The sequence below is a fragment of the Pagrus major genome, chromosome 14, assembly GCF_040436345.1.
Source record: "Pagrus major chromosome 14, Pma_NU_1.0".
Taxonomy (NCBI): Eukaryota; Metazoa; Chordata; class Actinopteri; order Spariformes; family Sparidae; genus Pagrus; species Pagrus major.
The window spans coordinates 23,282,576-23,299,946 of record NC_133228.1 but is presented as its reverse complement, the minus strand read 5'-3'; the positions used below and the strand labels follow the sequence as shown (position 1 = coordinate 23,299,946).

Genomic DNA, 17,371 nt, shown 5'->3' with positions numbered 1-17,371 from the left:
TTCCCTTCCCTCCATCCTTTCATCTCCTCCTGCCGTCTCCACCTCCGCAGACCACAACCCTCGTCAATAATTCACTTCAGCTAATGAATATTTCATCGTCCATCGTGTTTGTGTGTGTCTCTGTGTGTGTGTGTTTTCCAGATGATTGACAGTTGGAGCTCAAGGCCAGCTTAAGAAGCGGAAAGTGAAGAGAAAAACAATCTTTCTGTCTCTTCTTCTTCTGTCATCATTCATCCGTCCTGATAACAGACTGACGATTAGATCAGGCTTTCATGTCGGCGACTGGCTGCTTCAGCAGCGACGAGGACGTAATTACACTCTCGCTTAGCTGATGAGGTTTAACGCACACGCAGTCTCTCACACACACACAGCTTGAGAAGCGGTGTAATTATTTCTCTTAGCAGGTTTTCTTTGCAGGTCGAATCTCTCCAGCTGAGATTCGAAGAAAAGCTGGCAGACGTTGAATCATCGTTGAACGAGGCGTGTATCAGCCGTCAGAGTCGTTTTCTGACAGCGTGATCCGTGCGAGGGCGTCTGAACGACTCAAAGGTGAGTCTTAGTCTCTCGCTTACAGCCTGGATACTGATCAGACACGTCTTAATAACAATAATTGAATGATGATGAAAAAAATAAAAATAACCGGTTCTAGTTCAGAAGATCACCTGTTAGTCTTCCAGATGTGCAGCGTCTCCTCGTCCACGTTGTCGTGTCTCAGCGCCTGTTCGTCCAAGAAGTCAAAGAAGTATTTGACGGCCGGCGGGACGACGGAGCTCGAACACAACACGCTGCGGAAGAAATCGTCCACAAACTGCTGCAAAGTGCCCTAAAAAACACGTAGAAATATATAAAGCTCAAAGCGCTGTCAGGTGGAGAGATTATTATCTCATCCTGGCACACAAACACACATTTTAACACATTTGTGCTTCAAATTTAAGAGAAATAAAACTTTCGCCTGCACAGAAAAGTCTTTTACTTCAACTCGTAAAACATGGTGGCAGAAAGAAAGTATTGTGTTTATATTGTTGTCGAGTGAACATCTGTTAAATAAAACATCTTCAGTCTCACACACACACACACACACACACACACACACACACACACACACACACACACACACACACACACACACACACACACACACACAGGGAGCTCTACCTTCACAGACAGCAGCCTGGTCAGGTAGATCTCAGTGATGGCTTTGGTCATCGCCTTGTCCTTCATGCTGCCTCTCTTCGACTTCACTTCATCGAGTTCGTCTGCAGGTCTCACCAGGTGGAAAGTGTTGTCGTCCTCCAGCAGAGAGTTTTCTGTCACAGACGGAGAGAGTTTGTTCGAAGTGATTTTAAGGTAATTTATCTGCATGACAAACTAATCAGTCGCAGTGCTCACAAGAAAAGACAAAACAAACACAGAAACCTCCAGTGGGAAACCACATATCCATTTTGTGGGATTTCTACCCTTTTAGTAATGTTTAAAAGCCTTTTTTGGTTGTTACTTAAGACACATGAAACTCAAAATCTTGAATTTGTAGCTTGCCGGTTGTTAATTATGTATGCATCGCCACAGGGTAAAATATGAGATACTGTTCCATCTGATTTTTAGTCATTAAGTGGTGTTTTCTGAACTTTTAAATGCTTTGCACAGTTGAGGATTTAGACATGGACGTTTCCTGTAACTCAAAGATGGAATGGAAGTTTTAGATTTTGTGAAAGTTTCATATGAAAATCAATCTTTGTTTTTGATTTTTTCATGAGGTAATGTTGAGCAATCAGAACAGCAATCAGACGAGTGAAGTGCAGGAAAAACTGACAAAAAGTAAAAAATGGAAGTATGGAAAAACCTAAAAACTGTATTCTGGTATAGTGTCTGAGTAACAACCCACCTCTGCCTCAGTGTGTGTGTGTGTGTGTGTGTGTGTGTGTGTGTGTACATACTCTCTTCGTAGCTGTCCTGGTGCTGGTGGAAGGACTGCGTGTGCAAAACTCTGGACAGAACCAACGTGGCGTTATCCCGAACCTGCAGGACAAGACATCATTAAACTCATCTGAATAAATCCTGAATCACTCGGACTGAACTCTGCTCTCAGTTATCAAGCTGCACTTTGTCTCACAGCAGCTTCCTCAATAAATACTTTGTTTTAAAATGTCAGAGGGGGAGTCTCTCGTGGCTCGACATTTCCCTCCGCTAAAAGTTTTTAGTGCAGAAGAAAAGGTCTGCAGTCGACACGTGGACGCAGAGATGATTAAAAACATCCAGAGTCTGGAGGAGGAACACGACACGCTCCTGACTCGCTCCATCAACTTAAAGCTTCAGAAAAACAGCAGGTAATTACAACTTCGGTTATCACTGAGCTGAGGGTGAGAAACTACTCTCACACTCACAGGTGATGTTAAAATCAGACCACCTCCCTCTCAGAGAAATAAACAGTCTGAACGAGGCTTTTCAGAGACACGTTTGTGTGCAAAAACATTTAATTTTTGCACATTTTTGGACTGAATTGAATAAAGTACCCGACACATATGCAGCAGACTGAATACTCACGTTGTAATGAGCCAGCGTGTTGAGTCTCTTCCAGCGTCCTTCCTTCTGGGAGGTCAGGTCGAGGTCGGACAGGATCTGACCCGTGGAGCCAGGACGCCACTCTGTGGACGGACCGGAGAATGAACGTTAGGACAAGACAAGAGGTGCTGGAGAGATGGGAAGGACTCCTGAGAGAGAAAACCTTCATGTGCTGTCGTTATGTCTGGACATGTTCGTTGCATGTAATTCTCAATGAGATCTTCTGATTAAATGAAGGTTACTTATACATTTAATTACCTCTTTGAGTGTCTTTATGAGATTGTGTGAATCTTATGTGTGAACTGGCTGCTGTAACAGAGTAATTTCCCTCAGGATTAATCAAATACTCTTTATCTCTCCAATTAATTTACATTAATTTGAATCAGTGTTCAACGCTTTTACAGTCTGTGTGTAACAGTATTATTATATCTGACGTTCTCATTAACTAATCTGCAATCAAAATGAGGCAATCTGATTAAAATAGTTTATAATAATTATTTTATTTTTTGCCTCCTGTTGTCACTGTAACCCTGCAGTTCCTCCGCAGGCCTGCAGGTGGCGACAAACTCCTGTTTTGTGACCTTGGATATTGCAGCCTTCAGTAAATATCAATATAATAATGAATAATAATCATGTTTTTAAAGTGTTTTAAAGTATATTTTGAGCGGTTTCTTACCCAGTGCAACACACTCAACCTTCGGTCTCTGTGAGTACGGCAGGTTCCTGTACACCTGATCGATGATCTTCTCTTTCACCTGGAGAGCACAACATTAAGATGTTACCTGCTAAAACGTCTCCCAACACAAAAAAACTTCAATCATATCTCATAAACATGCATCAAAACTGGAAAGTCCTGAAAGAAACATCACAGAGGGATGAATCCTTACAACTCCCTGTTGGTCTAAACGATCTGATGTGAAGGTTTTACCAGCAGTCGTTTGCTGAATCACCTTAAAGCTAAAAATTAAAGGTTTGCACACAGTAATACACATATTTCTAAATCAAGTTACTAGCTTCAGGCATACAACATAAAATTATCTTTATCTCCATCAGGGGCTGAACATAATAAAATCATCTCCTGCTGCAGAGAAGGTGAACCAGCTCTAAAAACAGACTGAGATCAAGAACCTGAAGCAGAAAAACAAACACCCACCTGGGAGATGGTGTCACAGTTCAACACCTTCACTGGAGTCACATCTGGTCCCTCCCCGTGCACCAACACCTGCAGGGTCTGACGTCACAAACACACCCGTCAGACACACAAAAACCACAAAGTGTGCAGAGCCTACAAAGCAGATGTATTTCTAACTAAAGACACTGATTTTTACTCACAACACAGAGAAAATGATGCTTCCTCAAACCCAACTTCAAATGTCTTGTTCTGTACGACAGTGTTTGTGTGTACTAACCAGTACTGAGTACTCAACGTCGTCTCCCAGCAGTCCCGTATCGTTCAGTGTGTATTTGGCTTTCTTCATCTTGGCATCCACCGGTCCCTTCTCCACCTGGTGCTTCAAGGCTTTGTACAGTTTGTATAAAGGTTCTCCTGCCGTGTCCTGAAACAAGAACACGAACGGTGTCAGACTCATGTTGGTTTCATGGCAGCTGATGTCAGTCAAACATGTTTTCTCCTTCTGTAATTCCTTAAATTTAAGCTTTTTTAAAGGAGGTCTGGTGCAGCAAATCAAATTCTCCCTGTTAACAGAAACACGTGCAGTTTTATTAGATTGTCAACCTACAACTGTAAAAGTACTGTAACTGCATTTTATATAAAACGATTAATCGTCCTCATTGTTGTCCAACTAGATTTCTGTTTCTCAATCTGAGAAGTAACAAGTAACTTTGTGGTCTTTAACTTTCACAAGAATCTGTTTAAAACACTGAAGGAAAGGAAAAAAACAACAAAAGCATAGTCAGTCTCCTTTTAGAGGCTTTGAACTTTTTTGGACATCACCGGGACTTTGTTATCTTCTCATCCTGATCACATCATATAAAAAGTTAATGGTGTGAAAAGATGTTGAGAACAAGATGTTCGGTACAAGAACGTTAAATTATAGAAACTCATCATCGCATCAGCCGCTGCTGTCAGCATCAACAGAGACAGAGATTCAATAACAGGTACAGTGAACAGGTTTCAACAAAGGAGAGACGGAGAGGAAATTAATTATAACTGAAGAAACAGGAGACGAAGAAGAAGAAACACATCGAAGAGAAACGGAAATAAAAACAACACAGAATAAGTGAAAGAATCTGTGTTACCCTCAGGAACTGATAGAGACAGATGGACATCCAATTACAAAGCATCCGCTCCACCACCGTCTCTGACCTAGATACACAAACACAGAGAAAAAACAACAGATAAAACATTAGGACGGTACAGAAGGCAGTTTTTAAACAGAAAAATATAAAGTGTAAATAAATACCAACACATATATTGTGGTTATACAAATGCTGTGTATCCGTCCCGTCCTCACCTCCTCAGCATCAGTTTGGGGTTTTTGCTCTGCACGTGTTCGTCCATCATCTCCAGCAGCAGCGTCCTCATGATGTCCGTGTAATACTCCAGCTTTCCGTGCAGCGCCACCGTCAGCAGCGAGGCGAAATAACCTCGAGCCCGGGCGTTGAAGTCCGGACGGCTCTCCAGCGTGCGGATGAACTGGACAGCAGAGAAGATGATGGATTTTAAAAAAAACATAACTGTGAGTGAGTTAACTCAAGGTCCACTCAAAACCAGTCAGATTATCTAAAGGGTGTACCACAGGGATCTATTCTAGGACACCTACTCTTCTCAGTCGTTTTATTGTGTCTACAATCTTTAAAGAATTTGGTAGACGTGCTATTAAGATCAAAACATCGTGAGACTGGAAAAACCTGCCTATTATACTCAGGATGATCTCCTCTTTCTAGCTTTTACTGGAGCTTTCAACCGGATTTAATATTCGTCGTCAGTGTGTCTATTCTCATCGCAGTAAATCAGATTATTAAACGGTCTTGTTTAACTGCAACTTGTTTCGTGTTGAATGAACGGGATAAATTATATTTCATTAAATGAGTCTCCCATTTAAAAATGTATTCTGACATTTATAATAACTTTTTAGAAAAATTATTAAATTGGCTAGAAAGTGATCATCTCATCTCCCAGCTGACAGATGTTTTATTCTTGATGTAGGACGTAAAAACAATTTTCTATTAGGTAATTAAAAATAAATTGGCTTGCTGAGTTTATAAATGCTGACAGAGAGAAAAAGACAAAAACAAGGAGGGAAAGACAGAAAGATAGAGGAGGTCAAAGCTTCAGACTCACGTTGATGAGGAAGGTTTTACTGTTCAGCAGGTTGGAGAACTGGTTGAGCGCCTGAGCCACGATGGCCCGGCGGGCTTCTGGGATTTGTAGTTTTCTGGTGATCATGGCGTCGTTGGCGCCGTCCTTGGAGGGCAGGAAGAAGTTTCTGTCGGTGTAGGTTTTGTAGTCCAGGAAGGGGATCCGGGCCTCGCTCAGGTCGCTGGTGTGGTCCTCCATCTCAATCATCAGATCTGATCAGACACACAGAAAAATAAAAAAAATGTCCATTCAGTTATGTTTATTTATGATCTTCTCCACAGTTGTGAGGCATTTTTCAACATTTAAAAAAAAATGTGGATATAGTGGATTTAAATATTTTTTATCTGATATTGGAAAAGGCTTGATCAATTAAAGGGGACCGTTACCTCCACTGAGCGCCGTTCTAGTTCAAGACTCCCTTTACAAAACACTCGTTTTAAAACCAGAGTGACTGTTTCTTACCACCTCGTTAAGATAAAATTAGCTTAATTAGTCAAAATCAGTTTTTACTTCAGCCAGAAAAATCACCTGTTGCTGGTCAGAAATTATGAGTCTGCCTTTATCCATCCTCAAGTGAGATCAATAAATTATGATTTAAAACATTTCTAAGAATATTTCAATGGTAGAGCCTTTAAACGTGTGCTGAATTAAGCTGTTAGCAGCTCCTGTTTGCAGTGTACCCATGGATGAACAGGCAACTATCACTGGATTAGTCTGATACTGAGGAAAACTTAAAATGAGATATTTCTCAGGCAAGTTCTGAATTGTCTTTTAACTATGATTTTTTTTTTGGCAGACTTACAGATATTCATTTGTGATGGATCAATAAAGGCACATCTTATCTCATCTAACTTCTCTGATATTATTTGGCTCAGGAATCAGCAAATGTTTAATTACGCTCTATGATCTTCCATGATTATTTTGAACTTGTGCATCTTTGATTAGACGCTCCAGTTGAAGCACTTTTGATTGAATATTCTCTTAATCTCTCTCTGTGGAAACGTCTGACGTGAAGAGTCTGCTGACCCCCTGAGCTCAGTAACAGAGCTGTCACATTCAGATGAAAACGGTCCACCGAGCTCGCCAAGAAGACCTGCGGGGAAGTTTCTGAAGTCTGAGCCAAAGCTCAGTTCTGCTGAATCGTGCTGGCAGGACTTCACGTTATGGAGATAAACTGTCAAAGTGGCAACATCCTCTAATCTGTGGATGCAACGCGTGACAAGATGCTGACAAAAAAAAATTCAAGATTGTGCTGCGTCTGCTGCTCGGCTCCGACGATGGAAACCACCGTGTGGGTCTTCTTGGCGAGCTCGCTGAGCGCTCTGTCAGACACATTTTCTTTTTGCTCCTCGCTTTTCATATTTCAAAATGAAAACACATTTTATGATACAAGATAAATAGGTGTTTATTAGGGGATTACTAGGACCAGTCCCCCTTGGAAAAAGTGACTACAATAAGACTCGGGTTGTAAAAAAACTGGAATATCCTTGAATCTTTTTGCAGTTTTATATTTCGCTTGTGAAAATATATCACTTACATTCCTGTCACAGTCTCTCAATAACTTTAGTTGTGTAAATGTACAGCTGTCAGGCGTGTGCGTACCTGTGAACTCTTTCTTGCAGCGATCTCGGACACTTTCCTCCAGATTCTCCAGCTGGTGTTTCACCTTCTCGTACTCTCGTTCTGCCTGCTGACTCTTCCTCCTGTTGGTACACGGCCACAGGAAGATGTTTAAGTGACCAACACAGAAAAATAAAAGTACAATCCCTCGAGAATTTGATAATTTGTCGAACCTGTAGCAGTAGACGGACACGGCGATGAACAGCAGCATCGGTACGATAACGGCCGGGATGATTATGGCCAGAGGAATGTCGTCTTTTCTGGCGTAGTAGACTGAACCCACCTTCCACTCACCATGACCAAACTTCACCTGGAAAGAGGTCGATTTAAGAACATTATAAAGGCATTAAAAGTATGCAGAATTAAGCATTAGCAGTTCCTGTTTGCAGTGTGCATGTGGATGCACAGACAGCTATCACTGGATCGCTCTGATACAGAAGAAATCCTAAAAATGTGATAATTCTAAGGCAAGTTCTGAATTGTCTTTTCACTATGATTTTTTAGCAGATATCTGGATATTTATTTGTGATGGACATCGAAGATAATTATAACTTCTGGAAGTGTAAATCATGCTGAATTGTCCACGTCTATTACAGACCATATCCTGTAATTTCCCTGTCTGAAGTAAAGGGGTTAAATGACTGAGGAGCACAGTGAATGAATTAGGCTTAAAAACTTGTAATTTTAAGAACATGATGCCTACAAATGTATTAACCCTGTTTTATATTAATTATCTAAAAGGTGGTCAAGTGTAAAGGTAATTTTCCAGGCCACCCCCTGATAGTTCAGTCAAATAAACACAAAATATTTGGGCGGTGTGTTTACCACGAGCTCCAGCAGGTCGTTGGTCGTGTCTCTGCGTTGGCGTTTGGATCTGGCTCTGGGCTGTGAAGAAGGAGCCTCCAGGATCAACTTATCATCCTGTACAGAGACGACAGACAGAGGGGAAGAAAAGAGTCAGTTAGACCCTGATAGTGACGGTATGTTACTAATATCTATATAGAAATAACCTGAACTAAAGAGTAGGCCTGCCAGGATAATAAACGTACTGATATATGGACATGACCCAACGAAAAGAGGCAAAAACTGGACTGGCGGCACATTTTCTGTTCAGGAATGATTAATTACACCCCTGTGCCAAATGTTTAATATTTATTTAAGTGCAACTTCTGCAAAAAAAGAAGCTGGAGCCGTTTTATCTCTTCGTTTTTCCTAAAGGTCAAGCTTAGTGAACACTGGCCGGATAATTGTCTGATATAAAACACTTCATCGAGTGAGGTATCATCATCAGTCATCCCTCTCCTTAAAATAAACTACAGAGGAACAGCAGCCTCACAAGATGTCTTCAAACTTAACACACAGGTTCTCATATATATATATATATTTTTTGGGGTTTCTGGGGATGAGCCTTCAAGGAGGTGAATCCAGAACCAGAACATCTGCGAATCGATTCTAAATTGTCGGAACAGACGGTTGCACATTTCAAAACAATGTCTTACAACTCCTGCGTCTCCGCTGCTGGAAACTTAAGAGGGAGTGAAGGCAGAGACGAGGACATGGCCCAGTTTTTGTTTCTTATCTATATTGTTTCTACTGCTTTTTTGATGCTCTCTATTTTTGCTATCCCTGTTGCAAATTTCCCTGGTGTGGGACTAATAAAGGATTATCTTATCTTAAATATCTGTAAAATGATCCTTCCATGTGCGGCTGGAAACACCAGCGTCATGCTGAAACACCAGCGTCATGCTGAAACACCAGCGTCATGCTGAAACACCAGCGTCATGCTGAAACACCATACATGCCATGTATCTGACACTCTTCACAGAAGCGCCACCTCTTCCTAACTGTGTAGAGTTTCCATTACCGAGTGTAAATGTCTCCCGTTGTTTTTTATTCTCTTTATTCGTTTTGCTGTTATCGCTCTCACTGGTGTTTATTCATGGAGACATTTGGTGTTTTGCCTTCTTGTTTTAACGTCTCCGCTCAGTGTTCACTCTGTTAAATTGTCTACCTGAGTTTCCTGCTTTCTGTTTTCTCTGTCAGAGCACTTTGTGAATCTGCTTTTAAAGGTTTTGTTTTATTATAATAACATTAGAGCCACGCAGGCAGATCTTTTAAAGGAATGCCGGACACATATTCTCTCATTTCATCCGTTTTAGGTGATGAGAGACCGGCTGGTGTTACAGCTACATCTCTGGATACAAACACTTCGACCGTCAACAACTCAAAAAAATGTTTTTTTGTGGTGTGTCAATAGAGAAAAGCAGATTGTCAAACTTTACACAAACCACTGCCCAATATCTGCTTTTATTCTGATGTGGAAGAAGGAAAACAGTTTCATCTGTGTGCTTCTGCAGCGTGACAGACTCCACCGCAGTTTAAATTGTGAACAATGTGACTGTGTGAGATCCTACATTCAATAAAATACCAATATCAGCTCCATCTTTTGCAGCGTGAATCCATTTAAAACCTCATTTCTGACACCTGGTGTGTGTTTACCTGCAGTATGTTCACGTGACAGGAAGCATCTCCGACGAACGCCTGAGCCTCTTTGGCCGTCATCGCCTTGGAGAAGCCTCGACCCTGACGAAAGTAAAAAAACGAGAGTGAACTCGACAGATGAAGAGATGACGAGCGATAGAAGTGTAGATTTACTGTCTCGGTCCTCCTCACAGTCACGATGATGATGCTGGTCTCGGTGATGACGTTCTTGTTGAGCTCGTTGAAGGTGGGGTCGGGATGGTAGTCGAAGCTCTTCAGCTCCTCCATCACGTTGTCCAGCTGGAGAACCGTCCGGAGAGACTGGCTGTCGGAGCTGTTGGCAGGAGGGGAGTAAAACTGGAGGACGGTGTCGTTCTTACTCAGAGCTTCCTGGACAAACTGAGGGAGGAGAAGAAGAAGTAGAAGTCGTTACAGCTGCGTCACAATGTTTTCTGCCTTTACATTCAGTCAAGATAAGTTTATATTATTTAATTTCTTCAAATGCAGACAAAAGTAAAACGGTAGGAAAAAGTCCGGAAGCCTATATTTTTAGTTACTCGTCACTTTTTCAGATTACAATTATAAAACTGTGGTATGTTCTGAGAAAGTTCTTCATCTTCAGCTTAATAAACTCTTTTAAAAACCTCGTGATTAGCTGGAAAATGCATCGTCACACAAGAGGAAGAGCATAACGACTGGATAAAAGTGTGTGTTAGCTGCGTGTATTAGCATGTCCAGCTAACTACCTACAGAGCGCTTCTTCAAACGCTGAGGATTACTGCAAACCAAACTTCTCCCTCCTCCTGACCGTTGAAGGAAAAGCGTCTCCAGAGAGTTCAGTTTGTATTTATTCACTGCAGCTGTTTCCAGTTTTTCAGAGCAGGTGTAACTTTAACTTCAGACTTCCTCCTCCCTCTGCCTCCCCACTGTGCCTCCCCCCCCCCCTGTCTTCCTCCAGGTTCAGACGGCAGCGTTTGATGAGGCGACGATAAAACGACTTCCCCTCCTCTCTCCCCCTGCAGCGAATGGTTCCTCAGAGACTCTGTCACTCAAAGCTATTCAGCGGTGAAATAGAAGCGTCGTCCCTTTTCTCTTCCTTTCAGGCTTTTCACTGTCAGCCGAAGCCGCCGACCGATTTAAAGTACATCCAGCCGGCATTGTGCTTTTTATTAAAAATCCTGTCACTGTCAAACACCTCTGATAACATGTAGATTGATAAGTGTAGAGAGAAAAAACTGAATCTAAGCTGTTTTTAGACCCCGAACAACAAAGATTTACTGTCTTTTTCTGTCTTAAAATGTAAATAAAGAGACACTAACAGGGAAATGCATGTAAAAAAAAGGGTTTGTTCACTTTAGATCACAGTAATGAAAATTTTTTAAATGAACTTTAAATGTTTTACACTGAGAAACATGTAATGTAACAACATAATCAGATTTTTTGAGATGCTATTTTTTAAATTAAGACACTGTGATAACGTTTAAGTAAAAACTCAACATTTCATTTACAGTAAAATGAGTCAATGTCATGATTTTACACATTTTTAATCGCAGATATGTTTGATTTTTCCTCATGATGATTACTGACTGAAGTATACAGTTTACCATTGTCATTAACTGCCATTATAAAGCTTAATATTAGACATTTTTACTACATTTATCTTAATTTAATCATCTTATTTGCTGTGTTTCGTACAAAACACAACCAGAAGAGCATTCACTCATTCTGCAGTCTTGATGTTTTCTAACATCCTACAAACACAACTTGTGTTTACGACAAACCAGCCGCTATTATCTTCAATAAAACGTTTTTCTTTTCTCATTTTTGAAAATATGAACACAAACATGATGCAGGGAGAAGAAACTCAACCAAGAAATGAGGAAGAAAAACAGATTTGCAGGAGCGATAAAACAAACTGTCTTGCAGAGACGTGAAGTCATCTACCCCTGTTGTGGAGGTCTTACAATCTTAAAGGAGTGAATATTGGACTCACATTCACCAGGTGAGGACACACACACACACACACACACACACATAAACACACATAAACACACATAAACACACACACTTACCTCTACAGGTGTGGTGTTCTGTGTGAACTCGTCGGTGGAGGGCAGGACTTTCATTGTGGCTCTCTGGATCAGGTCGAAGCCGTTTCCCATCACCACGATCCTCCGACCACCGCTGCACACACACACACACACACACACACACACGCACGCACACACACACACACGCACGCACACACACGCACACGGAAAAGTGGAATACATTTAAGGCAGGACACTCGAGGTAAATAATATAACAATAATAATAAAAAACAACTTTAATTATTATTATTATTATTAATAGATATCACCGTGAAACTTCCCCACTTGATTACTCATGTTAAGACAATTAATTATGTTATTTATTATTTATGTGCAATTATGCAAATGAGGTATGACCTAATTAAATACACACTAACTTTCTAGAACAGAAATCTTTAATTAAACACCTGCATGTGTATTTATTTCAGACGTTTTCTTTCCACTAGACCGACAGAAACATGCCGCGTCTGAACTGTCCATCCACTCCTACATACTCACCACAAGAAGCTGGCCTTGGGGTAATAATCTGTGATCTTGGGGTTTTCAGAGTACTGGTACGCAGCAGAGACGTCTTTGGTGGTGTTTTTTCCGTATCTCACCGTCACCGTTAGCGGGTCAGACGGCACCTTCTGCCCACGATACCTCCCGGTCTTACAGGTGATCTCTTTGCCAAACGACAGGCTGAGAAAAGAGAGAGAACAGAGACCTTTAATGTCTCACTGTGTCACAGGAAGACATGAGTACATACGTGATGCTGTGGAGAGGCTTACACTTCACAGGGAACCGTCCCCACAGTGACGGCGATGTCGTCTTTCGTCGCAGTGTCCAGGTCGTCTCCTTTGATGGTGATCACGGTTCCTCCGGCTGCCGGACCCTTCGCTGGGTCGACGGCGACTGGTTTGGGGTCCTGGGCAGAGAAGATGATTAAATTTTTTACTTTAACTTCTCATTCTGAAGTAAAAACTGATGTCATAGCGTCAACAGCTGTAGAACAATGACACCATGCAAATATTGATTAGCTCCCTATAAACCTCGCTTTCATTATGATGTTCGATCTCGTCAGACTTGATTTTTCCTGGAAGATTGAAGGTCGAATTACGGCACAGATCATTATTCAAGGTGGAAAAGAGTCCTACAGAGATGGTCGTCCTTTTAGTTTTACCAGAAACAGCTGCTTTATCGCTCTCTTCAAAACCACCAGACTCCATTCAGAAAAACACTAATTTTACCTTACAGAACACACAGGAGTTTCTGGTCTACTGCAGTTGGTTGACTTTGGTGTTTTAACATGTTTGTTTAAAATTGACAATTTACTTTTTGTACCTACGACTCATTTAGAGACGTCTTGTAGATCACCTCAGCTGGCAGCTGCGTCAGGGGCTGAAATGGCTGCAATTTAATCCCTTGGAGCAACTTCGACCGTCAAAGTTACATCGTGTTAAAGTGCTTGTTTTGCCACTGACGGGCTCAGATTATTATTTTAGTGTCTGACAACATTATGGAAAGGATCCAAACAGAGACAAACTGTTGTCAAACTGTAAAATCCTTTTTGTTTAGCTGTATCGCTCTCTTCACAGCCACCAGACTCCATTTAAAAAAACAGCAATTTAACCTCGCAGAAAACAGAAGTATCCAGTAGCATCATTAGAAGCAAAATGTGGCTAAAAAAGTGTTAAAAACAAATATTTCATCTCCAATCCAAACACAAACTAATGATGTATTTGTGTTTTTATTTGCTTTGATTATTTTCTCTACTGTTATTACTTAATTAAGACTTCTGATTAGTTCGTATACCATCCATTACAGTCCGCGATGCTGCTCTGGAGACTTATTTTCAGACGGCGTTGGCATTTAAATATTCACTTTTCAAGAATGAAATAAAAAAAGCTCAGATCTGTCAAACCAACAGGCAGAAAACAAAACAAAGAGAAAAATTAAATGAGAAACATTAAACTTTAACTAGGCAGAGTTCATGTTTTATGTTCCCGCTGCCGTCCTGCAGGTACGAACACTTTGATCACAACCAAAGCACATTTTAAAGCTGAATAACTCCCCTGGTATTCAGACAGCGAGCTATGACTAAAAAAACAAAATAAAAAACTTTTATCAGCTTGGGTTCTTGAGGAATATTGATAAAGGCTGAAGCACACCAGCTGGTTGGTTTCCTGTTTGTACTGGAGGGTTTTGTTCGCCGCTGACAGCACGACAAACAAAACAAGAGGGGATATTAATTCTCAGCTACACTGGAGGATAAAGCGGCTTCGAAATTTAAGAAGTCAATCTGTCTGGAGAATTAAGACACAGCAGTCGAGCTCAGCATGTGAAAGAAGTTGTTTGTGGTTGTTTTGGAAGCGAGCGAGAGGGAGAAAAAAAAATAAATAAAAAGGTGTAAATATGAATCCAGAGTGAAGGAGTAAAACAATGTTTTCTAAATCAGCGTAGCACGAGTGTGTGGTGTGCAGCTGCTGAGATATACTCGAGCGTTTGGTTTGTTGGCGTTTCAGATTTGTTTCTTGCTGTTCTGGCTGAGAGAACCGCAAACACGAGAGCAAAAATATCCCCAAAAGACACACAAACTCATAACAACTCGGGCCCGGTTGGAAGTTATACACAAACAAAAACCGCGGCGCAGGAGGTAGCACAAACTGAAATGTGCCTGAGACAGAAACGAACACACAGTTCCAGATTTGGGCTCTGGCAAAAACACGACAGAGATTCAAACCCCAGAGATCCACCAGCAGAGCCACGGCGGATGGAAAAATTGTGAAAATCAGTCTGTTGCTCGTTTCACAACAGAGTTTCATCAGCTGCGCTCATCAAGTTTTGTATAAACAATGGAGCTTATCATCTGATGATGATGATTTAGCCTCTGGAGGCAACGACTAATACTTTGAGCCTGCAGAAATCCTGACAACAGACGTCCAGTCCAAGACTTCCTCCTCCGCAACTTGAGAAGCGAGAAAAGAGTTAAAATTAAGAGACGACTGAAAATGTCCTAAAAAAGCTCATGAAAGTGAAATTATCTTTTGAGTTTCACCTCTTTCAATCTCGACACTACCACCAGAACACTTCAGATATCGAACAAGTCTCTTATTCACGTGTCACGGGTTTACTCAGTGATAAAAACAGGGTTCATCAGGGAAAAAGGTTGGAAACTTTAAAAAATGAATAACGTTAGATGTTTCTTTTTTACTTTTTTCTTTGATTGTTGCTTATTTAGCCACAAATATTGTAATTTATAAAGAAATACTTCAGATTTAAAGGGGTTTTAACACAAAACGTAATGTTTTGTGACAGTCCTGTAGTTTCCTGCACAAATCGATCGACAGGAAATCGTCACCTGAGTTACAGACTTTAAAACATTGTCTTTTTTTAAAGTCATGTGCCTTTGTAGCTAACGGATATATTCACTGTTGATTAATCCCAAATCGTTTTCTCAATTAACAGATCCATTGTTTGGGATATAAAATGTCAGAAAATAGTAAAAAATACATTTAATACTCAGGGTTTAATCTGATCTTTATTCAAAAAACCCCAAATTTTCAGTTTATAATCATATATGACAGATAAGCAACAAATCCTCATGAATGTTGTTGCATTTTTGCTTCATTATATCTCTTAAAATAATTATCTATCGATCAACTAATGGACTGATTGAGTGTCTGTCCTCTTTATCTGTAACAACAGTGTCAGACGATCCTTACATTAACTGAAATGTTGCCAAAGCAGGAAAAATAATCGACAATCTTTTTCGTTTTTTAAGACAGATTTAAACAAACGAATCTGTGCGTTGTGACAGGTTATTACATTAGAAAGCAGTGAAGCACTTCTCGTTAGTGTTTCTGCAGTATTGGTTATAATATTTCTGTTCTCACAGTCGCAGATTCTCCGAGGGAAGTTTTAAAGTCGGAGAGTTTGCAGACGGAGACGCACCGCTGCTGAAGAAAATTACTCATTCTGTTCTCAGCAGTTTGCTTTAATTAGCTTTTCATCAGCTCCAGAAATATGAAAGTGAGCAGCAACATTTAAAATTAAACAACTGAGCCTCGTTGGAGAAACAAAACAGAGCAGCAGGTGAGACGTATTTGATCAGATTCGTTTCTCTGCCTCGGCGCTGAGCAGGTTTTTTTGTTGCAGCGGTGAATTTGTATGCGAGGGACATTTTTTCACGCTGCTGCTGCTTTAGGGAGCAGATCTCTCTGCGCCGCGCTGGAGGAAGACTGTGAGCTTTTTTACTTTGTTATAAAGCTTTGACTGTTTCTGGGACTTGATCTCGGGGGTTTGAAGTAGTCGTGTCACACGGTGTTCTGTGTTGCCTCAGAGACTTTGATGAGGTGTGTACACAGAGTCGGCAGGAAGTTTCCTGCGGTTGAACCGAGATGTTTTAAGTCGCAAGAAACAAGAAACAAACGTATTTCTGATGGAAGAGAGGTCGAGTAATGCTATCAAACTACTGAATAAACGACATGTTAAGAGATGTGAATCTTGTGATAAGTAAAGCAGACAGGATGCATATTGAGCCGTATTGAAGGCGTCCTGTGGAGTTCACTCTTTCTTTGTCGGCGCTTCTTTACACATTAGTGTTGCATGAGAGGAACGAGAGGTAGCAGGAAGATCAGGCTAAGTGTTGCATCATTCCTGTTCATGATGCAATTAAAATAATAATAGCTCGGATTTATAAAGCGCCTTTCACGAGACCCGAGGACGCTTTATACAGCGGGATAAAAAACAGACAAACGAACAAACAAGAAACAAAGTGTCTGCCGGGGAAGCAGAGTTAATAGAGGTTATAATAAAGCTCCTGAAACAAATCACTGATTGGAGATCTGCAGGTAAACACATTTTTAAAATTTGGTTCAAGAGGTTTTTCTTTTCAGTGCTGAGATAATCTTTGCAGTTAAAGAACTGAGATATGGTCGTGTAAAGATTTTCTGGCCCCGATCTCGATCCAAATCCTGTAATTATCTGATGAAAGTTACCGATATGATATAAATAAAAGTCTAAATAGAGAACGTGACCTGATAAGTGAGAGAGAGAAGACGTCTGTTGGAACTACAGAAGCGCTCTGATTGTACGGGGATGATACAGAGTGGAGCGTCCTCCCTCACAAATGATCTTTGAGTGAGAACAAACTACCTGAATGTTTTGAACTTTGTTGCTCACAAGAAAGAGAGACGACAGACACAATATTTCATAATAAATGCGGCATTTAAAGCGGCACCGTGTAGTTTTGGAGAAGATACTAACTCAGAATTTTAATATTTACAATATTAACGAGGTAATAATACAAACTCTTCTC

At 40.8% G+C, this 17,371-nt stretch overlaps 1 protein-coding gene across 1 annotated transcript in view; it reads right to left on the bottom strand.

Annotated features, from left to right (window-relative positions):
* LOC141008247 (plexin-B2-like) overlaps nucleotides 1-17,371 on the bottom strand; it is a 179,298-nt gene that overhangs the window by 9,292 nt on the left and 152,635 nt on the right. Inside the window, exons 22-39 of the mRNA XM_073480510.1 lie at nucleotides 12,843-12,979; nucleotides 12,571-12,753; nucleotides 12,055-12,166; nucleotides 10,175-10,381; nucleotides 10,001-10,084; nucleotides 8,327-8,422; nucleotides 7,675-7,811; nucleotides 7,484-7,584; nucleotides 5,864-6,093; nucleotides 5,034-5,215; nucleotides 4,819-4,885; nucleotides 3,969-4,115; nucleotides 3,713-3,790; nucleotides 3,236-3,314; nucleotides 2,542-2,642; nucleotides 1,935-2,016; nucleotides 1,156-1,307; nucleotides 663-823 (exon numbers count right to left, since the gene is read on the bottom strand). Of these exons, the coding sequence (XP_073336611.1) occupies nucleotides 663-823; nucleotides 1,156-1,307; nucleotides 1,935-2,016; nucleotides 2,542-2,642; nucleotides 3,236-3,314; nucleotides 3,713-3,790; nucleotides 3,969-4,115; nucleotides 4,819-4,885; nucleotides 5,034-5,215; nucleotides 5,864-6,093; nucleotides 7,484-7,584; nucleotides 7,675-7,811; nucleotides 8,327-8,422; nucleotides 10,001-10,084; nucleotides 10,175-10,381; nucleotides 12,055-12,166; nucleotides 12,571-12,753; nucleotides 12,843-12,979 (2,336 nt within the window). The remainder of the gene's footprint in view (nucleotides 1-662; nucleotides 824-1,155; nucleotides 1,308-1,934; nucleotides 2,017-2,541; nucleotides 2,643-3,235; nucleotides 3,315-3,712; nucleotides 3,791-3,968; nucleotides 4,116-4,818; nucleotides 4,886-5,033; nucleotides 5,216-5,863; nucleotides 6,094-7,483; nucleotides 7,585-7,674; nucleotides 7,812-8,326; nucleotides 8,423-10,000; nucleotides 10,085-10,174; nucleotides 10,382-12,054; nucleotides 12,167-12,570; nucleotides 12,754-12,842; nucleotides 12,980-17,371) is intronic.